The sequence below is a fragment of the Lepisosteus platostomus genome, chromosome 14 (genome assembly GCF_059453375.1).
Source record: "Lepisosteus platostomus isolate fLepPlt1 chromosome 14, fLepPlt1.hap1, whole genome shotgun sequence".
NCBI lineage: Eukaryota > Metazoa > Chordata > Actinopteri > Semionotiformes > Lepisosteidae > Lepisosteus > Lepisosteus platostomus.
The window spans coordinates 5,814,663-5,838,498 of record NC_142624.1 but is presented as its reverse complement, the minus strand read 5'-3'; the positions used below and the strand labels follow the sequence as shown (position 1 = coordinate 5,838,498).

The 23,836-nt window shown below is 42.6% G+C and overlaps 1 protein-coding gene across 2 annotated transcripts in view; it reads left to right on the top strand.

Moving 5' to 3' along the window:
• Positions 1 to 23,836, top strand: part of fam117bb (family with sequence similarity 117 member Bb) — a 113,289-nt gene that overhangs the window by 81,156 nt on the left and 8,297 nt on the right. The window contains exons 5-6 of one of the 2 annotated variants that reach the window (XM_088606705.1): positions 19,428 to 19,571; positions 22,066 to 22,318. In XM_088606705.1, the coding sequence (XP_088462831.1) occupies positions 19,428 to 19,571; positions 22,066 to 22,318 (397 nt within the window). The remainder of the gene's footprint in view (positions 1 to 19,427; positions 19,572 to 22,065; positions 22,319 to 23,836) is intronic. The other variant, XM_088606706.1, reaches the window with a different exon arrangement.

The following is a 23,836-nucleotide window of genomic DNA, read 5'->3' as shown; positions in this document are numbered from 1 at the left end:
AAGTTTATTTCAAAAAAACTTTTTTTTTCGTTATGTTACACAAGTCACAGACATGTATCACTCTTAAGGTATAATTATACTGTTTTCCGTATCTTATTTTCTCTCTGATTATATGTAATATGTAATACGACATTCCCTGTTTATATAGGGCTTTTTCCTAAATATAAATGCCACATTTCTTTTTCAACATTAATTGTTTTAGAAGCAGATAGACCTGTGTATGTGGACATTAGCTTTTTTGTACATGTCCACATGTATGTTTATATCTACACTACACGTATAAGAATTTAGAGGAGGTAAAACTTGCCTTCTGTTTCAATCTGTCATGTTTCCTCAGAGACACTTTCTTTCTGGGTTTCTGTGTATCTACATCTCGGTGTTAAATTATTCAGATCATAGACTTGTTGACCGTCTACTGAAGCCAGACTTCCTATCCTGAGTGATTTGTCGGCTCCCTGCCCTCTGAGGGCAGCCAGCTGTGCTCCTGCCTTTTCGAGGTTCAGGGGGAGAAACGTTTTTCACTCCTGTGCTGCCTAGCCCTGTACTCCGCAGTTGTCCAGTGCAGTGTGGTTATGTAACTTGCAGAGATGCCTGACAGCTCTACCTAGTATGTTGAGATACAAATCCTGCAAACTGAAGCTGCAAGGCCAGTGAAGCCGAGCATTAATAAAGACGTCTCTGGAGTGGCGCCAGCAGTGGCCTGGTAGACATCTGCAGCAGTTGGTGTCATTTTAAACACCTTTACACTTCTTCTCATCCAAATTCATCATCTGCCTGTAAAAGCCATCCCTGCTGGAGCAAAGATGAAGGGAACCACCGTCTTCACTCTTGGTTCTGTGCTCTGGTACCGTGCTGTGACACTGCTCTTCCTGATGTCTGATGTCATGATCTAGAGGATCCCCACTTTTTATGCCAGCAGCCATATCACCCTGCAACTCACAACTGGCAGCCCACTGAAGCTCAGCGGGTGTGAGCCTGGTCAGTACCTGGATGGGAGACCTCCTGGGAAAAACTAAGGTTGCTGCTGGAAGAGGTGTTAGTGGGGCCAGCAGGGGGCGCTCACCCTGTGGTCCACGTGGGTCCTAATGCCCCAGTAGAGTGAAGGGGACACTATACTGTAAACAGGTGCCGTCCTTCGGATGAGACGTAAAACCGAGGTCCTGACTCTCTGTGGTCATTAAAAATCCCAGGGCGTTTCTCGAGAAGAGTAGGGGTGTAACCCCGGTGTCATGGCCTCCTAATAATCCCCCTTTATGAATTGGCTTCATTACTCTGCTCTCCTCCCCACTGATAGCTGATGTGTGGTGAGCGTTCTGGTGCACTATGGCTGCCGTCGCATCATCCAGGTGGGGCTGGACATTGGTGGTGGTGGAGGGGATCCCCATTACCTGTAAAGCGCTTTGAGTGGAGTGTCCAGAAAAGCTCTATATAAGTGTAAGCAATTATTATTATTATTATTATTATTATTATTATTATTATTATTATTATTATTATTATTATTACTGCCAGCTGCAGTCTTTCTCTTTTGGGAAAATGTTGGATAATAGTGTTCTTGTTGCTCGAGTTGCACTTGCGCTGTGTGTTTTCGAAAAGGCCATTCTTTTATTGGCTCAGTTCCATTCTGTTATAGATAATGTCCAGTATAGGTAATACTAGAAACCCCTGAAACATGGGTGTGCTCTGTCTCTGTGCTAGCAAGCTTTTACTGCAACGCCACAAGGCAGTCATATGTCATTATGCTTCTCATGAAGGCAGTCAACTGGAAGCATGTCACACTTTACCTTTTCCTTGCTTCTCGCATCCTTCATTGGCTCCGCCATTCTAAAAGTGAGCTCTTACTTCTGTTTGTACTCACCATTAGCAAAACAGTCTCTTCCTGGTGGCTTGGAAATATACCTCATGGACCAATATCTCTTTATCAGTAAGTGTGCTAATCCAACAATTGTGCCCAAGTGGCAGTGTTGTTTTTTTTCTCTCCTCTGCTGGAGAAATTCACACTCAATTTTTTCTCTCTCAAGTCATTTGGAAATGCATCAGTGACACGATTTAAACATGTGACTAGATAAAGTACACTTTTTTTTTCCCTCCACTCGTCAGACTGAAGTGTTATATTCAAATTCAAAGAGCTTTATTGGCCCGACCAATGAATTGCAATGTTGCCAAAGCGAATACAATTAGTGTAACGTTCACAGATATTTATAGTACAAACCTATCATGGGGCATTGTCATACATCAGATGAAACATTATTGTGAGATAATTGGGCTCATTGTGTGTTCCCCAGGCTATAACAAGAGATCGTGTACTGGTTCAAGCTCTATTGAGCTCCCCCCCCCCCCCCAGCAGGACTGGAAGATGCCCTGATTCTGGCAGGTGTGGGAATTCTGGGATTAGAGCTGCTAAAACAGACCTGCCTAGGCCTTTATCTGGGAGGGGAAGGGCTCCGCTTGAGGCCAGTCAGGAAAGGCATTCTTGTCTCTTCTGGCCTAGGGAGCAGAAACGGGAAAAGGCAGCCCTCGCATATAAAAGATCTGTTGTTCTTTCCCATCCCAGCACAACGTGTAACCTGACGCGGGGGCCTGTGTGCTGGAACAGCTTTTGTGCGCGGTGTGCGGGTCAAGACGCTTTCTTTCCTAAGCACAGCACAACCACAGCCCCATAAGCGTGACGGAGACCGACGTTCAAACACAACCATCTCACCAGTATAACCACAGCCACCTATCCGGGTCTTTTTCCATTCCATGCACACCTGTATCATATTTGAAATCGGTGAGCCGGAAGTTTCAGAGTCTGTATATTGACACAGAATAATAATAATAATTGCTTACACTTATATAGTACTTCTCTGGACTCTCCACTCAAAGCGCTTTACAGGTAATGGGGACTCCCCTTCACCACCACCAGTGTGCAGCCCCACTTGGATGATGCGACAGCAGCCATAGTGCGCCAGTCCACTCACCCACACGCCAGCTCTCAGTGGGGAGGAGAGCAGAGTGATGAAGCCAATTCAGAGATGGGGATTATTAGGAGGCCGTGATTGGTAAGGGCCATTGGGAAATTTGGCCAGGACGCCAGGGTTACACCCCTACTCTTTTCGAGAGACGCCCTGGGATTTTTAATGACCACAGAGAGTCAGTACCTCAGTTTTTACGTCTCATCCGAAGGACGGCGCCTGTTTACAGTATAGTGTCCCTGTCACTATACTGGGGCATTAGGACCCACACGGACTGCAGGGTGAGCGCCCCCTGCTGGCCCCACTGACGCCTCTTCCAGCAGCAGCCTTAGTTTTTCCCAGGAGGTCTCCCATCCAGGTACTGACCAGGCTCACACCTGCTGAGCTTCAGTGGGTTGCCGGTTGTGAGTTGCAGGATGATATGACTGCTGGCTAGAATAATTTCCATGCTCTTTTCAGGTTTGGTAACAGTCTTTCTTCCAGGTCAAAAACACACTCTTGCATAGTGCAGTTTTTCCATTATGGGCAGAACTTCATTCTGCCTTATTTTGTTAGCATCTGGTAATGCTAAATTATGGTGAATAATTTAACACGAGGACAGCAGGAGTGTAGTTCTGCATATCTGTCAAAGCAGATTTATTGTGTAAGCTTGTTTATTTTGCTCGCTACATGGCTGCTAGTGAAAAGTTGCCCTCAACAGACACTTGGAATCAAATCTTTGGATGAAAACCGTGACTGCGAAAGAAGGGATTCTCCCCAACTGCTTCTTGAATATCTGTGTATTAAACATAACTTGTTTTGGTACGTTGCGTTTAACACCGCAACAGCATTTCAGTGCCACCAGAACCCTTCACTGCTGGAACTAAGTACTCAGGGCTGGAGAGTTCTTTAGATGGGTACCACCCATGCACTTGCCTGTTTGTCAAGAATGTGATGCAGTATATACGGCTTATGCTGTTTCTTATTTAGTTCCACTGGACACATGCATTGACACTTGTGATGAGCTGTTTGCTGTTTGCAGTTCGACTATGGTATCCCACTCTGTGGAGTTCACAGTGGACCGTATTCGATGAAGCTGGCTGCTCCCCCCCTCAATATCCTTTTGCAGTGAAGTTATGTGTAGTTATTCATCTGATTTGCCTTGTGCTTTATATGAATGCATGGATATCACCGTCTGCTCTTGCCATTTGCTGATTGTCTTCTTACGTGCACAGGACATTGGCTTACTGGTCAACATGTCTGTTGTGCAACAGTCAGATTAGTCTGGCATGGAAAAGACCATGGTTAATGCCATCTTGGTTAATGTTACCGTCATTTAGGTCTCTTTTCAGCCTCTCATGCTAGTAAGGCAATTTTGCCTCCCTTTGAATCTCTTTACTCAGTTATGTGCACTAAATTGGACAGTGCACTCATAGTGCTGCCTCTCTGCCATCTTTCTGGAATATATAGGAAGCGTGTCTTCACCAAACACTTTTAAATTATTCAGAGACATTTTGTGAGACAGAGGAATATACCCTAATGAGTGACATTACCCCTGCATTTCTCATGCATTGACTGTGGATTAAAAGACATTTAAAGTGAAGGGGAAATGTATGTATGTTTTGGTAAATGTGTTACATTTTTTTTTCTCCTAAACTCAGTGTCTCAGTCCTTTTTGTTCAGGAGTGAGAGGCCTTGCTCGCCTGAATTATTGCTAGACTGTGCATTAGGTATCATCACTACCTCCCTACATGTGCGGTATGCTCTGAGGTTTTCACGCAGCTGTGATTTAAACCAGGTGACCAGTCGACAGCAGTAATCATGCAATTCTTGGTTGGCCCATCCATTAAATCTGCAGTTTCGCTACCCTTGTCAAGAGATTCCAGCATCTGTTTTAAATCTGGTGGCAATATTTGTAAAAAGCAAAACCTGATTGCATGTTTTTGGACTCAAGAAAATGAGTATTCCTTCACTTTGTCTAAATGTTTCCTAGGACTGCTCATTAGGCACAGACATCTTTGCAACTACTTAAAGCAAAAATTTAATAGAGGCCCAGTATTTATTTGAAATTGTTTCTGTTAAGGCCAGGAGCAAAAAACAAAGAAAATACCTCCTGCAGGGAATAGTGTTAGTGTTAAAATGTTCTTATGATTGAATATAAGCATCTCTTTGTAGAGACATAAAGTGTAAATATTTACTCAAAGAGGAGCACTTTGTAATTATAAATTCATTGCTTCATATTAGTTTAAACAGCCAGTGCAAGACATTCAACAGGAATAGCTCTCTGAGACCACTGGAGCCACTATATCACACTCCTTTTTAAAAAATGTTAAAATATTAAAAAAGGAAAAGTTAAAATAGTCTGTAAAACTATACTAATAACTAGTAAGAATTATTTACAGGGGCTGATAAGTAAAAAAAACTATACAGCCTTAGCTGTACAATTTTACTAAAAAGATGAACAGTGCATAAATGGCAGAAAATAATATCGCAGATAAAGATGGAAAATACGACTCAAAAAAAGTGAGAACTCAAGACCGAACAGCTTTTATTTTACACCCTCTACCCAGGTTATGTGCGACTTTCATTCATCCATTAATCAATTTTCTAACTGCTTCTTCCAGTTCAGGGAGCTGGTGCCTATCCCAGCAAGCAACAGGCTCAGGACACACAGACGCGCACACATGCACTAGGGGCCAATTTTCGTAGAAAGTCAATTAACCTACCAGCGTGTCTTTGGACTGTGGGTGGAAATCGCAGCGCTCAGAGATAACCCACGGAAATATGAGAGCATGCAGACTCCACACTGACAGCACCCCGGGTCTGGAATTGAACCCAGCGCCCCAGCGCTGTGAGGCAGCAATGCTAACCATTGTGCAGCTTGCCACCTGTTACATGGGCCCCAGCATGCGTACATTAACTTTACATTACATTTTCAAGTTGCAGAAAGTTTCCATCAGATATGTAAAGAGCAAGTAAGTAGTATGGTGGTCGGTCATCAGCAGCATCCAGCAAACTCAATCTCTCTTTTCTCTGCATATTATCTCAGATTTCACTGTGTAAATGTGAGTAGCTCGTATTGCAATAGGGATGCACACGTGAAATTTGTTTACTTTGTGTTTTATTTTGTACTTAATTATTTAATTCTCTTTATGAAGTCATTAAATCAGTTTACATTTCATGATCATTTCACTCTTACATTTCATACACATACATTTAATACATAAAGGTCCGCAGAACAGAGCCCTTAGCATAAGTCAAGGAAGTGGTGGAATTTGCTGTGATGGCAGAGAGATCTGCCATCTCTCAATTCCATGTTCAGGTCGTGGTCTAGATTGTCAGGCATCGCTGTGATGTGGCTTGAACTCTCCCTGTTCAAGATGACCACTGTGAGGGCTCTTCCTCAGGAAGCCCAAACGGCCAGTTGGAAGATCTTCTTTCAGTGCTGAACATCACCGAGGGGAGAGGTTTATCCCAAATCCCTACCACAGCAGAGCTTGCACCATTCTTGTGTTGTTTCTTTCTGCTGACAGCAGTTGAAAACATTGAATAAGGGTCCTGCTTGTCATATCAATTCAGAAGTTCCTAAAAAGAATGGCAAACAACAGATATCCATAATTATCAGATACTGTAGGAACGGGATAAAATAAGTAAACTTGTTTACCACATCATGTTAACTTCTGTTGAAATGTACCGTATGTGAAATCGCCACAAAATGCATTTAATGAACGATAAAATGCACTGCAAGCTTAGAAGCGAGAATAAAATGTGTAAATGTGTAGACCTCTGGAAATAAAACTGAATGTCCAATTTTCGATTTTGCAAAGGGGCATGAAAAGATATGTGCAATTTATCATATTAACCTCGTAGAAAAAATAGTGGCAAGGTCCTGATTAATGTTTAATAAAGGAGTTCTCCGGGGCAGTTGTCACATACTAAAATACCTCCCGAGGCTTTGTGTTTGAGCAGTACTGGAGGTCAATTTGAACGAGATTGCGGTCTTCCCAGCTGCAGGTTCTTTATAACCAGCATCAGGCTGGAGCGAAAGAGAACCTCCAGCCTGGCACTGCACGTCTGGGCTTGCCTGCTGGCTGCGTTTCTTTCAGCCCCGACGTTGAATTGTTCTCCTCTGACTTCAGGGACCCAGTGTGCGGGCTAGGCCGCCGATTGCTAATTTCAGGGCACGGGACAAAAAAAGGCAGCTCTGATGAATCTGACACTGGGAGGCCACTGCGGCGAGTCTCTGCGAGTAATATCCTAAAGGACAGGCTCATGGTTTGACACGCGGTGTCACTGTGCCAGTTAACTGTCAGAAGGCGGTAGGTTCTATTTTCCCTGGGGGTTTTTTTATTGCTGTTTTTCCGCAAAATCAAGAATTGCGAAACTGTTGTGTCCCAAAAGACGTGATGGATAGAACAGGGACAACCGCCTGCAGAAAATGTTAAACCCGCCAGCTGCTTAATTTATCCTTTTCACTGTTCGGGATGGGAAACGTGCTAACAGTAATAATCCGTGTGCAGAGATCAATATGTTTGCAGCGGTTTATCTAAAAGGTCAGAAGGCCAGGCCTGCCAAGAGAGTCACATGCTCTGGATTGTGCCGGCAGTTCCAGTGGAAACCAGTGAGGCTGTAAATCTAGCTTGACTCCCAGTAGCCTTGTACACGGTTCCAGCTGCTCTGCTTACTGTTTCCTATTAAGTATCGGTTCCATTCATTTTTCGGAGACATTTAAGGAAAGCGTGCTGTTTGAAGCTCTGCGAAGCATTTTCGAAGTGAGAAACCTGCGTATGACCTTTTTTTTTAAAAAGCAGCGGGATCAAGCGAGTGGACCCATCCGTACAGAGGATGTCACGGAATTGCGGTCGAGCTTCCAAAGAATAGTGGATTTCAAAATGGCCGCCGGTGATTTGGAATCCACGGAAACGCTTCCAAGCTCCCTGCCAGGTTTTGTTTGTGCCGCTTTTAAGCGACAGTCACGGGGATCTCCCTGTCTCTCCGCGCACCTCTGCGTTTGCTGTTAGTGCGAGTGCCCCCACTGCTGTGCCCTGTGTGTGTGTGTGTATACACACCCCACTTCAGGATGTCCCCCTCTCTGCTCTGCACAGGCTTGGCTTGTCCCAGACTCTGCTCTTCACAGGCCTTCCTCACACCACTTCAGTCAGCTGGGCTTCCTGCTCTAATCACTCTGGGTTCAGGGAGGAGGTTCTGTGGTCGATTCACTGCAACTTCAAGCCCTGGGTTCACAACAGGAAAAGTTTAGCACTGCAGTTCAATCAATCGGGCCTAAAAATAAAAAGCAACAGCAGCTAAACCAAAACCATATTTCAGCTTAAAGTAATGTCTTTGGGATGTCTAGGAAAAGTCTTGCTAAACCATTCTCGCAGATCAAGCACCAATTACCCGCTGTTTCTGAAAGCACTGCATAACGGATCATTTTTTTAGCTCTAGCCTATACGTTCATTTTTTTTATTGGTTTTTCGGGGAAAAAAAAGACAATAACATGGTACCATAAACAAAAATGAACAAATGTGAACAATCATCATGGCCTGAAAGACCTGTTACCGAAACAAGCTGCGGAAATCCAACAATAATATAAAAACGGGACTAAATGAGTCGAAAAAAGGAAACCAGGGATTTGGAAGAGATACGCAAAGGAAAACGAGTGAAGAAAGGAAAAAAAGGTAGTGAAAGGACAGAAGGAGGGACAGCCTCTATGGGGAGTACGATTCTTCCGTTTTGATCATTCCTGAATGTGCTTGCGTAGAGAGCAGCTCGGAGTTTCCCAGCAGACGGCCAGACTGGAGGCTCTAATGAGGAGGAGGGCTCCTCTCCACTCATGCATTAAACATTCCTGAGAGCGCCTGAGAGTCGCACAAAGACTGATGTGAGTGACAGCCTTCACCAGGCCTTGACAGCACTGGCACCCCCGCCAGCTCTCCAGCCCTCTCCGATGACCCCATCCACACATTAACATAAATCTTCAAAAGAAGAGTTTTCACAAGAGTGGGAGAAGTAATGTCTGACCTTGATGTGTTTGATACATTCCATAACCATTCCAAATTATTCCTTTTTTTTTTCCAGCTTTGATAGTGTCAGAATCCAAACTTTCCCTGATTATATACTATAGTATTTGCTACTTGTATTTCATATATCCTTGCACAGAGACCTACTGCAGCCTCATTTTTCATCTTCTCCAAGCATGGGGAGGTTACTGCTAAGGAGTGCTCACTGCCGTTGTACACATTATTGTTCACACGAGCGTCACAACATTGCTCTAGACCTCTTGTTGCTGGGCTCAGATTTTCAGAAACACGAGCGAGTTCTTGGAGGTTGATTCCTGAGCTGGACATCAAAATGTCTAGTTGAAGTTAAGCTTAGCATTTCAGGTGGTATTGTGTAAATCTGGCTGTTGGAGCTAAACACTTGAATTCTTCATAGGTTGAATTGTGATTGCATTTCAAAGCATTTCTACGTTATGATTCAGTTCCTGGTGTGGTGCAATACACAATTAGGCAATGTAATAGGTTACAGAATCCCTTGCTTGCTACTTCTGCTTGTGTCATATTTTATTGTGAAGTAACAGAAGGCCATACTGTGCTGACACTGTCTTAGATCTGTGAGTACTTCAAAATGAGAACCAACATAATTTCTAATGAAGAAGTTAATCTAGAGAGGAGTCAGCCCTGGTCTCTGTATTGGCAGAATAGTGTATGATCATACTGCGGTGATGCTCTGCTGCTCTGAGTGAGAGAAACTGACTGTGGTGGCCCTGTCTCTGCCTCCTTCTCCTCTCTGATATTTCCTGTGTTTTCCTTCTGTTTTGATTGCCTTACAAATAGGTGATCTTGTTTTTGCCACTTTATTCTTTTTGGTTTTTTTTATACAAGCCATTATTTTTTATATTTTTGTTTTGTATTGAGAGGCCTTTTTCCCCTTGAAAAAGGCCTGGGAAGTAAAAGGAAAACAAGAAAAAAAAAGATCCTGTTTCGCTACTGTTGTTTTCCAACACAAGTCTCAACAGTTCAGGCTTCTCCAGAGAGCCCCGTGGTGAAAGTGCCCCCTCTAGTGGAGAGAGGTGCTATAAATCGAGCTGAATTGCAGCTAATTTGAGAAATACGGGACTGTACCAGGATCTGTAGAGACTGTAATGTCTTCCTTCATTATTATGGGTGGAGTTTCCTGTTTAAAAAATATTCCATAGCCTTTTTAATTGCCTTTTTAATTTCTAACACTCGGTATTCATGCTTTTGTAATATGCAGGTGAATATTTTTTACCCCCATCACTCCATACAATCAAACCTGAAAATTTATTTTTGTGTGATGAATTTCCTCTGCTTTGTAAAGCATTGGCCTGTTTTTAAAAATTAAAAATTCACCAGATTTCTAAAACATTATTTTCGGTTTCCTAAGCTTCACTTTAATAGGAGATCTACGCCATCTACGCTGATCTAGAAAAAAGTGTTTAGTACCTATAAATGGCGCTGGGGCATTTGCATTTAACCAAACATGCCTATAGGAATATGGACACAACTCTGTTTGACCTGTTTCAGAGATCTGTGTTTTTTTTGTTTGTCATGTTTCCGTTACTGTCCTACATTTGTTTCCTTCTTCTTTAAATGAACAGCCTATTTCCTCCTATAAAAACTGCCCACCGAGTGTTGAGCCAAGTACTGTTACAGATATAGCAGCAGTTCCCAAACTTTATCACTGGCACCTTCACAGTTTATCTGCAACGGATAAACGAGAGAAGAACATTTAAAAATGCTTCTTGCTGCTTATTACATATTTGCAATTATGTTTTACTAATTGTCTTATAAATAAATAGAATGTTCAGTAAATTATTGTTTTAATCCGGCAGCAAATATTAAGACTCATCAGGGCAACAGGGAGTGGAAACCGTAAACAACAGAAATTAAGAGGAGCAGTGAGGTTTAAATAAATGAGTGCTTCGTAGCCCTCCATTAAAAATACCTCCACAATCTCAGAAGTGACATGAGCGTCTCTTAATGTTATCATCGTGGGAGAGCACAGAAACTGTTTCTGCTGTGCTTTATTTCTAATAGCAGGTACAGTAAGTAGGATTGGGAAGATGAGATAGTGCAGAGCTACACGACATTTAGCCCTTCCAGTATCAATACAGCAAAGAAATAGCTGGTTCTATCTGCATAACCCAGACATAGTTCCTTTTGAGGCTGCTTGGGGCATATTTAAAATTGTATACATAATTTAAATGGATCATTATTAAGTACTTACAACAAAGCATAGTATTCATAATTCATGCGTTCTCCTCCGTGGTACATCTTTGTCTTTTTTGTTTTTTCTTCAGGCTATAGCAGAACATAAGAAAGGTTACAAAGACAAGAAAGCAGTCCATCTTGCTCTCTTGGTTGTTATGGTAGTAGCTTGTTAACCCAGGAAGGCTTGTAACCAAGCCTGGGCAGTGTGCCCCCGATGTCTACAGGTTTGTCTATAGAAAGGTGCTTATTTTGTCAATCTTAAGCTCACAGGCGCTTATTGTCCTGTGCTCTTTGATATTATTTGGATGTTTAAATTAACACCCTACTGTACATCTCCCTCAGTGCTGAAAGCTCATTTTTAAACAGGAGTTTACTACTGAGTTGAGACAACTACCATTGTTTATAAATGGATGAGACACACCCGGAGAAGGCTCAGTAGTTGTTGTTCTTATTCTTTCTCCTTTTTTTTGCAAAAGAACAAGCCTCCACTTGTTCTTTTGCAACTCCATGCTCGAACATTTTATAAATGAATGTGTACATCGCCCTTTCTTCTGCAGTTACAAGTTGTATATAAAAAATGCAGCGTATCCTTAAATGCAAAGTTACCCATTAAGACTTTCAACTTCAGTGTGAAAACCCTCAAATATTTTTCAGTTTCTTGACAACAGGCAGCCTGCATGCTGGGTAACAGCAACTGATATAATTTAGTCATTTTTAAAGTGGGCCGATTTTGTTAGTGTTGGAGTGATGAATCATTGGTCAAAATTGTGACTTTCTTTTCATATCGGCTTCTTCAGTGGCTTTTAAAGCTGCTACCTTATTAAAACGAGCATTGGGGAGTTGCACCTTTTTAGAGTTTTCACTTTATTTTTTCTGATTTTAACTTGAAGCGGAAGAGAGGACCAGCAAAATGATAGCTCTTAGCTTTTTATTTTCCTCAATATTTGGAAACGGGATCGGGCCTTGTATTATTCACATGAAGCAGCAACAAATCAACATCACCCACAGTTCCTTTACTGGGAAGCTCATACACCAGAGACAATCATGAAACTGAAACTACACAAACACAGAGGGTTGTGATACTGCCTGTTACATTCAGCAAGCGGCGTGTTTCACATGATTTGGTGTATGCTGGCTCAGATGGACCCATTGAGTCCTACTCACATGACAGATAATGCTTAAAGTGCTTTAGCGATTGCTAAACCGGCTTTTTATGCTACCAGAATTCTTTTGGACTGCAGGTTTGGCAATTGGCTTTCAACTCCAGTGCCCGCGGTTAATATAAATTATTGAAATAGATCCTCATTAAGAGTTTTTGAAGGTGCACAAGTGAGGACTTTTGTTTCACATGTCTGCGCTCGGATCAAGTAATTCCCAGGCAGACGGTAGGCCACAAAGGAGAATTTTTCATCAGCAACTTGAGAAAGGCAAATACAGAAAGGAGAGAGAGAGAGGAAAAACAATAAAACTAAAATCAAAAACATATACGGTTTTCAACTATAGGAAAATTTTCTAATTGGGAAAAAATGTTCGATGGAAGGTACAAACAGGAGACTCAGAGTGCATGTGGGTATTTGACAGATGGCAAGGAGCAGCAGAGCAGTCCTAGGTTCCAGAACACTAGCTGTTTTTTCAGAGCTCTCTCACTCAGAACGTACAGTACTTCTCTTGGACTAAAGTGGTGTAGGCTGGACATCAAAGAGTGAGTAAAGCTTAAAGCTTTAGAGAGGAAGCTTTAAGGATAAGTAGTCTATCACCTGAACTTTAGTGATGTATACCTTGGATGCAGGTGCACGCCAAAGCACAGTGTTGACTCATAGCAAGGTAGTAAAATAGTCAAAAGTGGGAGATTATGCATCAAAAAGAATAAGTGGGTCCTTGGTGTAACAGGTTCTAAAAACTTGTTCATCCCCTGAAGCTAGGTGCTTTTTTTTTGGGGTGGGGGTGGGGTGGGGGGGGTTAACATTAAATGTGTCATTGCTACTAACAAGGATGCAAATAAATGAGTTATGTTGTCCAGATCTGGATGTTTGGCTCGTCCCTCATGTATACATGATTATGGGGGTCTGCAACAGGCTACCCAGCCATGGTTTTGTTGGAGCCAATACCCTGGCCTTCTTTCAAAAAAGACTGGATGAGATCCTTGGATCACTTAGCTGCGATCAGCAAAACATGCTTGCTGTGCTGAATGGACTCCCATATTTGCTATTTTTTTTATGTTATGTTCTTATGACACATTTTCTTTATATTGTGAACACATCCTGATCTCGTCGGGAATCTCCAACCCAGTGCATCAGGTCTTAGATTTATCTTCTAGATCAGGAGTTGCTAAAGATCTGGTACAGCTAGTGCAACTATGATCGGTTGAGCTTGTGATTTGTTAAATGAAGTTATTTTGTGATCAGAATGAAAATTAGAATGGCTTCTTAAGAACCAGAATTCCCTTGGCTGAACAAATTACTTGCTTAATTAGCAAGTTATTAAACATGTTCCTAATAATAGGAAAATGAAAATGATGCATGGTGACTTAAAAAGCTACCCTCAAATCAAATACATACCCTTTTTACCTGTTTGCAAAGGATGGAGACATTACACTTCTGGCTATAGGGTGGTAAAAAGTGTAGTTCTCTTGAGTTTCCATTGCAGAGGCCACTGTGATGTATACAAGAGAGTGTTATGGGTGCTATACAGTTATAGTCTTTATCTCTTGTAAAGGAATGTAAAACCAAATGAATAATAAGAACCTCTTTGATTATTAGAATAAATTGAATCAGAGATCTTATTCTGACATTTTTCGAAGACACCAGGGTATGGACTTCAACAGCATGGTACATGGGGACATTACAGAAAGCAAATTCCCACAACAACCCTTGTCTTTTTATCAGGGTTTTATTAATTGTTCTTGTAATGGTAAGTAAGTGACAAATAAGTACTGAATAATGGACATGGAAATATAGCACTCACTTCCTGTTTGATTATCATAATATATATATATATGTAATTGGATTATAAAAGTGAGCAGGAAAAGGATAATATATTTTTGAGATGCTTAATTACGCTTAGAAGAAAATGCAGTGATGACAGTAAAAGACAAGTTCTAAAATATGCGATTGGTGTTGTGGATAATGTTTCCCAGTTTTCAAATTTCAGCAAAATGTTGAAACAACAAGCACAGGTAGAATTCAGAAGGTCATTCTGCTTAAAAGGGAACTGCAGTCCCAGTTTCTCAAACTGGTTATCAAATCTCAATAACAAAATAAATTAATTGAGGGTATTGTAAAATGTAAGAGGTTCTGAATTGTGAACTTTGTGAAAGTACTGTATGGTTGCCATGTTGTCGCAAACCGCTGGTCTCGCCACAGGCATGAGTGAGAGTTTTGCGAGAATTGTGATGTTAAACCAGCCCTTCCTGCTCAATAGTCACTGTAATGCCTAAGGTACTGTGATGTACGAGCAAATCAGTACTGGTTGTGCAGCAGACATGTCTTCACAGAAATGTTCCAACGTGATCTGCATGCAGAGTTAACAAGTAAGTAGTATTTGTCAGCAAAACCATCTGGAAGTCGATAGGTTAAATTCAGTTCAGTTGCACTCATTCAAATCTGCAGTCGAAATTATCTAACAAACGTCACCTTGGATGTATTGGTTTCATAACATCATATCTAAATTAATATGGTAGCAAAATTTGCTCGGTCTAAAACGTGCTTAATTGCAACAGAAATAGACTGTTTTCAAATATTGTTAGTTTGGGATAGGACACGTGTATTGAAATGTCCTCTGCCTTGACGTTTACATGATTATGAAGCCTGGCAGTTTGTAATAGGAAATATTTCAGACACGGAACCAAAACGTGCTGAGGTGTCATTCCTCCCATTTTTGTTCATACAAAGTAAACGATGAATAGAGAATGGATTGAGAGGGTGATATCAGAGCTTCATAGAAAAATAGAAAAAAAAATCTGCCGTCACAATTTAGGTCATCCTTTTTATCATAATTATGTTTAAGGCCTAAGTTAAGAAGTGCAATAAATGTTGTTTTACAACTAAAATCAATATTTGTATTGGATTAAAACAGATGTATTCACAAGCCTGTTTGTGCACAATGTAACAGGGCTGGTTCACATCACTGGAAGTCTTGTTGCCTCATTCTGAAACCCAACGACAGCAATGTTGCACTGCGCATACCTGGGAATTTCATCTATTTTGTGATGTAAATGGGAGGTTTTACACATAACCGTGTACATTTGACTTCCGTTGTGCTTTGAAATGCACCCGTCAGTTCTGATTCTTTCTCGCCCCGAAATATAAAAATCGCCTTGCAGTTCCCCTTTAAACGCTGCGGTGCTGTAGTTCATGCGCTTGGTTTTAGGTAAGGTTATACAGTCGGTGAGACTAGCATGATCTCAGCATTCAGACGTGATATCGACCCTCTAAGTATAAGCATACTTTACAAGTGAGGCAACGCCTATCACAGGTGAACCCAGATCGTTCTTTTACCATGAATTCCTCCCTATTCTGGTTCGTGTAGGTCTGACTTTTATTTCAGGGAGCTCAGTGGCACCTCAAGATCCCCGCTTCTTTCAGTGTAATGTTTCCCTTCAGCCTGCGCCCCACCCCGTCTCCCGTAGTGCTGAAATCGAGCTGGGAGGCAAGGGGAGCCGGGTGCCCTGATCCCATGGCTTCCCATCTGGACGGGGCGAAGGGATTGTGGGTGTGGGGAGCGTGGGCGGGGAGTGGCGGCGGCTGTCGCTGTTTTGCCAAGGCGGATGAAACCCAGGGGCGTCTGGCAGACTCCGTGCTCGGCACAGGGCGCATTGTACGGAACTACTGAAGTAAAACACCCGGGCAGGGAGGGAAGACGGCTCCCTCAGACCGACACACTGGGAGAGCGAATGAGCAGGAGGGAGACGGAGAGAGAGGGGAGGCGGTTTGCTTTGGAGATGCAGCTTGCCTTTTACGGGGGGGGGTGGAAGCCGGCGATTCTCTGGGCCTCCATTGAAATGTAAATTAAGCTCCCAGAAGAGGACGCACAGCCTCACTGCTCAGGAGCACGCCAGGCAGGAGAGATTTGTATCCCTGGAATGCCAGGACATTGTTCCTTCACACTGTTTGCTTGTTAAAGGCGCTGTGGAGAGAGAGAGAGAGAGAGAGAGTGGGGGAAAAAAGACAGCATTCAGAATGACTGGAAGCGAGCTGTCAGGAAAGGTGGGGAACATATTTACAGAAACATCCTTTTTCTTATTTTGACCATTGCTGTGCTGTATTTCATGTGGATGTTTCCTTACAACAAGTATAGTCAGACGCTCTCCGATGCTTCTGTTTCATGCGTTTTTATTTTTATTTATTTTTTCCGGACTGATGGTTCCTGTTCCAGGTCTTTTATTTCAGTTGCTCTGATACAGCGCTGCCCATTTATGACGCTGTACTTCTCGGGTGAGCTATTATTGTGGTTTTTATCAGAATGATAACACCGAGTGGAGGAAGCAGTATCTGCAATTCAGCAACGGCTGCAGTTCATCAGAATGCTGGACGATGGTGGAGGGGGGGGTGTTTATCATTTCTGGGAGACAAGAGTCGAGCTTGTATCAAAACAGGATTACATAATGGGGGGATTGTCAGAGGCAAGGGAATGGGATTTGAAATAACACTTGTGCCGCACTAGAAACTAATATCTGGATATGTACTGTACACATCAAATTAGCATCTCTAATACCATTACTGCACCGTAATGTTTTGGCTGCACAGTTGCTGGAAGCAGCTGGAAAGAATTTGAAGGGCAGCTATGTTTTATGCAGGCCTAACCCCCCCCCCCCTCTGGTAAATTAATAAAAGGCATTATTTTTAGGATTGTTTATGTCTGTGGGTTAGATCTTAGCAAAAGGTCATTCTGGTTCTTGTAAAAACTGTAGTCTCGTTTAGTAGGGGAATACACATTATAAAATCAGTCAGCAGCTTACGGACTGTAGTACTTAAGGACTTGTCCATATTCAGGGTTGTTAACTCAGCATATCTGAATGTATTTTGTGCCCATTCTCAATACCTTTAGTAAGTTTTTACTGGGGTTCTTCACAAATTATCGTGGTGAAAAAAGCAAGTTTCAGCAGCCCTGATTGTCGGGCTCGTTTTAAAAACAGGGCCTGTGCAGTGACAACAATTCCTGGTTCTGAATCACTGTTCCTGATGATGGCTAAATGAGAAAGGAGCTCCAGTGTTTGGTGGCCTTCCCCCTTTTTAAAATAGCGCTCTGTTCTGTCGACCCGGAGCGCGAGCTGTCCAGGGAAGCCACAGAGTCGGCACGTTGTAGTGTCTCTCTGCGGAGGTCACGCGTTTCCTCCAAATCACCTCCAAACGTCACGAAAGCACTCCCCCCTCCCTCCCTCCCCACACGAGCAGGCATCACTCCCAGACACACACCCAACAACAGACCAGTGAGGGAGAGAGTTCCTCCCGAGAGCTGGTGGAAGGCCGTACTGCCCCAGCCACAGGTACAGGTACTGAGCTTCCAGAAAACGCTGAGAGCTGCCACAGGGACTTCGCACACATCTGCACCGTCTGCGAACCTGTACTTCTGCTCCAGACGAGGGACGTGAGATGAGTATTATTGTGATGGCAACAATGAGGACAGGGTGGAATACTAAAGGTTACAGGCCAGTTGTTGAATCAAAGAGCATTCATCGTTCTTTCAGTGGCTTAGATGCACCTTATTAATGCATATAAATGTTAATTTGTAATAAAGAAATGATCTTCCACATCACACAGTAGAGCAGGCTGGATGACACTACTATACACGGTGTTGGAGCTGTCCGTACCACAAGTGCACTAAAAGCACAGAATTGTGCACAGCAGTATGACGCCAATGATTTGTGTCCATAAAGGCGTATAAAATAAAAGCCATGCCTCATTAATAGTTGGGGGCAGAGTTTTTTGAGTGTGTGTGACTTCAGAACTAATCTTTTAGATCAAAGAGAGCAATTCAGACTTTAGATCCATGGGAGACCTGATTCTGATTGAATCCGTTTCAGTCTCCGTCCACTACAAAGGTCCCCGAGCCTGGGAGATGGATCCACTGGATTAATGGGAATTTCATTTGGTCAGTGGTTTACAGATATAAAGAACAGGAAATGATTCTGATCATTTGTGTCATTTTACAGTTTCCTGATATGACAGAAAACACTCCAATAGGGAGAGTTTGCCATCATGCATTTACTACCGGTCTCAGAGTGTGCTTGAGCTTGTGTTTTGTGTGGGGATGACCAAGTGCCTGAGCTCGTTACCAGTCTGGGGCCACAATCTTCCCGAGCTTTTCTTCATTTGCCTTTTCTTTAAAAAAAAAAAGAGGAACAGTCTCTGCACATACGTCTCAAAAAGAACGCTTTTTTTTTAACAGCCAATTTCTTCTTAGTGTGAGCCCCGCTGTTATGTAATCACATGGGTTTCTGTACAGCTGAGTTGTCTTTAACTGAGTGCGTCTAATGGGGAAATGACAGCCAATGCCATTTAGGCTGTTTCATGAAGAGTGCATTAGCACAACTGTGTCTAATTAAAGAGTTTGGGGTTTTATAATAATGCTTGCTAAGTGCAACATGTTTTGTGTGTGCTTAAACAGTATTCCCTTTCACATGTCTCAAGCATTCAGATAATTTGAAACCAATGTTCTGTACAATCTGTACAGTATAACCTCAGTTGTCAGAAATGATTTATTCTGTTTCGCAGACATTGTAGCTGTCTGCGTTTTGACTCGAGACCCAATCAGGTAGATATTGTTTTCCGCAAGACTCATCGAAATTTTCCATTTAACAGCTAAAACTGCGCCAGTGGTTTAAATTAAAATAAAGTGCAACTCAAACAGAAAGAAGAAGTAGGCTAACCATGAATCGTTGACAAAACAGGCATTTCTTTGAGCGTATTTTTCTCTGCTGACTGCTACCTTTCTTTCCCTCAAACAAGAACTAGAATACAAACTTCAAATCCCATATCTGAACTGCAGCTGTATTACATACATGATGGCGTTTTGTACTGTTTTCAGATAAAACAAATCCCTTTTCCTTTCCTTGTCATCCTTTTCCTTTCCTCGTCATTGTTACAGGCGTGAAAGTTAAGGCCAACAAATAACTTTCTGAATCTAGCCAGCTCAGGTACCACCATACAAAGTGGCCCTCAGAAGAATGCTGTTTCACCCATTGGACCCCTGAATGTGAACGCGCCAAAAACGAACTGTCTTGATGCCTTCCCTGACACGCCTCTCTCTCCCTCTCTCCCAGGCTCCCATTCCAAAGAGCGTTCTGATTCCTATTCCCATTTCCAAGTCGTCTGTGTCCAGATTCAGGAACAGCGTGGAGGGCCTCAACCAGGAAATCGAGCGCATCATCATCAAGGAGACAGGGGAGAGAGATGAGCAGCTCATTGTGAGTCCCACCGTCGTGCAGCACAACTGCACTTCAAGGCTTTTACAAAGTCTGTCTGGCCCACACTTACAGCGTATAAGGTTGACTTCCGGACAGCCGGAGGATCTGTGAATTTCTTTCTAGGGTATAGGTGTTAGGTTCCCAGTTAAGGTCGCTCAACCTGCAGCCCGTATAGTTTCAGAATTTCATCTACAGCCATTTCTTCATCTGATTATTTATAGGATGGATATAGCTATTATTTTATAGCTATTAAGGACTTCTGTAACAATATACTGCAATGGAGCAGAATGGAAGGGCCACAGGTTGAGTTTAGTTCAGTTCAGTTTATTGTTATCTGCGCGAGTGCAATGAAACACTTATTTGCATGTATGTTCCAATACAAAGACATTAAAGGAATCACCAAAAACATAAACACAGCACAGCAGCAGCAGCAACAAAAAGTTAAATAGCATACAACTTTAAAAAAAAAGTCAGACAAGCAGTGTGAGGAATAGCCTTGGTCTAGTGTTTAGCATCAGGTTGGAAACTATTTAGTCTCAAAAAATGACCTCTGAAACACTCTCCTCGGCTACCAAGAGACTTGATATACTGTACATAAATTTGACTTTACAACAATATCTTCCATGGGTTCCATAATAACAATTTGGCGTTATGGAAAGTTTGTTTGATATATAAAGAGCAGGCAATTCTCTATACTTGTTTAAGCAGTGGCTTAGAAAAAGTTGCTTCTGATTTACATAAAAGTCCAGTTATGTAATTGTGAAATGCAACCCCTACTTAAATGGAGAAATGGGTGTCTGGTAAGAATGTTTTAAATAAACAGGGCAACAAGAATCCCCATGTAAATGCAAATGCACAGATAACAGGCAAAACTAATAAATAGTAAGACCATCCCTTTCCTAGAGAGTGCTCCAAGCCATAGAGCCATGTGCCTCACCATGACGCTAGTGCACACAGGAGTGTCTTGTTCTGGGCAGGTCCTTCTTTAAGGGACAGAACAACTGGAGAGAAGAGCTCCATAGAATCTAAAAAATCCTTTAAGGTTGACCTGTATGTGTCTCTGAATCGTTACTGACAGAAAAACACTTAGTACTATGTTTCACCACTGTAATCTTTGTTGAGTGCTGGGCATTCTTTCGGTCTCAGTTGGACTAAATACCCCGGGAGAATGATCTTGCAATCGTTTGCTAGTCTTTCAAGGTTTGGAGTCAGCTTTTCACAGACAGGCACTTTAATATTACAGCACCTTCATACTGAGAGGAGGCATATTGAGATGAAGTCAATATTGACTCTCTTTTGTTAATAGAATGTGTATTTCATCAAACGTTTTTTAAAAAGTAATTCATTTTTTAGAACTTTGTAATGGTCGAAAGATAAAGTCTCTAGTGTTTGTAGTCCTTTAATTGCCTGAAGTCTCTCCAGTCTACGCAAACTGAGTACTTGTCATGCGCTGTGACTGAATACATTGTGGACTCGATTAAATTTGAAAAGTTTATTTAACCTTAGTTGGTATTGCAAATTAAATGGATTTTTAGGCACATATATTGCATCACAAGAGTTCATTTTATTTACTCTATGCATATTTGCCTTATCAGCTGCACTTTCTATCAATTAACTTTTTAAAGGGATCAAAACAATAGAAATCGCTGGCCAGGATGGAATAGTGTATGTTTGCGTTATCAGATGATGTCCGTTTTAGATCCATGTTTTATTTCCTGTGACATTGTGCTGCAGGAACCTCATCCTTCTGTATGAAAATTTGTCAAGTACACGGCAGAGGTTCAGAGGCTATTTGAAGAACATCTTAGAGTTGCTTCAGCACACAGTGGGCACGTGCTTTACAGTGTCTCAACAGCCCCTGTTGTGCACAGTGCCCAGGAAAATGTTGAGTTCCATAATTCTGCCTTTCACATGGCATATATTCTCATTCATTGAACCCTGCACTCTGACCCCAAGCTTCTCTCCCTGTCTGTGTGTCTCATGGAGAGCAAGTTGGGGTATGCAAAAAAGACAAATTCCTAATGCAAGAAATTTTGGATGGCCAATAAAGTGATCTTATCTTACCTGAAATTGAGTTCTCTGGCTCAATATTCAAGCATTCAGATCAATAAAATCTGCATCTGCATGAGACCTGCATCTTGCTACTATGTGATATTCTAATAGAGATAAATACCCCTCAGAGTTTTGTTCACAAAGTTACACGAAGGACAGTTCTACTCTGCAAGGAGTTCAGACAAGACTACCCGGAGTGATCATTTGAAGGTGTGGAGGTGATAAAACCTATGACTCCCTATCACTAGCTATAAGCATTAAAGAAGATGTTATCTTTCTGCTTGGTGTGTGTGAAAGCCTGGAATGCATTTGATGAAGTCTACGCAGCACGTGAGTAGACGCAGGGCTTTGCATCAGGTGAACCTTGGTATGGAGCTGCTAAGCCAGTGCAAGTAGCAGATCAGTCAGAATGAGGGTTTGTCCTTCCTCATCTCACCTGCAGGCTTCTCTCTCCCCTCCCCCTGCCCTCCAGCCCCAGGACATCCCCGATGGGCACCGCGCCCCGCCCCCCCTGCCGCAGCGCAGCAGCAGCACGCGCAGCATCGACACGCAGACCCCCTCCGGGGCCGACCGCAGCAGCGACAGCAGCAGCCGCTCGCAGTCCGTCTCGCCCACCTTCTTCACCGTCTCCAACGAGGGCAGCGAGGAGAGCCCCTGCCCCGCCGACGACCTGCTCACCGACGGCAGGGAGAAAGGTACACCTTAGGAACAGATGGGAATAGACCACATGGTATTGAATGGAATTGCTACATTAATGATAATAGTTGCTTACACTTATATAGCGCTTTTCTGGACAATACACTCAAAGCGCTTTACAGGTAATGGGGAATCCCATTCCCGCCACCAATGCGTAACACAATCTGGATGAGGCGATGGCAGCCATAGTGCGCCAGTACGCTCACTACACATCAGCTATCAGTGGGGAGGAGAACAGAGTGATGAAGGCAGTTCATAGATGGGATTATGAGGAGGCCATGGTTGGTAAAGGCCAATGGGAAATCGGTCAGGACATCGGGATAACTCCCCTTCTTTTTTGAGAAACGCCCGAGGATTTTGATTGAACACAGAGTGTCAGGACCTCCGTTTTACGTCCCATCCGAAGGACATCACATTTTTACCTTAATAGTGTTCCCGTCACTATACTGGGGCATTAGGACCCACACAGACCACAGGGTGAGCGCCCCCTACTGGCCCCTCTAATACCTCTGCCAGCAGCAACCTTAGTTTTTCCCATCCAGGTACTGACCAGGCTCCTTAACACCTGCTAGACACCTGCTTAACTTCAGTGGGTTGCCAGCTGCAGGGTATGGCTGCTGGCCATAATAATAACTGTATTTCTAATTACTATTTATGTGCCCAATGAATTTACCGCACTCCCTGTTAAACTGTACAGTTGCACTTACAACGGTTATCATTACGATTGTTGTTCTTACAGTACTGTAATGATGCAGGATTACACTGCTGCAGTAGTATTAATATGATGGCACACTGTCCAGTACATTAGTAATGAAACTGCAGTCTTGCAGAGTAATTGTACAGCGTTTTAATGCTGCACCAGCAACTTTTACATCACCCGAACGCTTTTCAGCAGCAACTCGAGAGCCTAACGCTGCAAACACACAGTGGGAAATGTTCCAGACAGCAAATAAAACCTTTCAAATCTGATGTGAGCCAGTTGTGTTCTGGACTCCTCATTTGAAAGGTTGTGGGTTCAAATCCCAGGTGATACCACTGTTGTACCCTTGAGTAAGGAGAGTACCCAGCTGTACATATAAATGTGTACAAATATAAATTGCTTTGGATAAGCTTTTCAGCTGAATAAATTAGCAGTTAGTCTAACCTTTTTTCCTTTAAGGACCCAAGACGTAATTTACTTTACTTACGAGCCAGTTCTTATTCTTACAGCTGCGCTGCTTTTAGAAATAGTGAAGTTGCCGAGTTATCAATTCAAGTGCCTCCCAGAAAAGTGAGCCCCAAAAACTCTCTCAAAAGGGATCTGTGCAGGTAACAGGATGTCTTGACTTAACTTTTGGATAGCAGTTTAACCTCTTTTAGCACTTTTGGATTTTGTTTTTATTTGAATGAATGTAATTAATATGTATTTAATCTGTATTTTGAATCCCTTTGTCTCTGTGGTCTATTTTTTGGATGTATCTGGCCTCTGCCTTACCAAATACAAGCACAGGAAAAATAGGACCCTGCAGAACATTTGA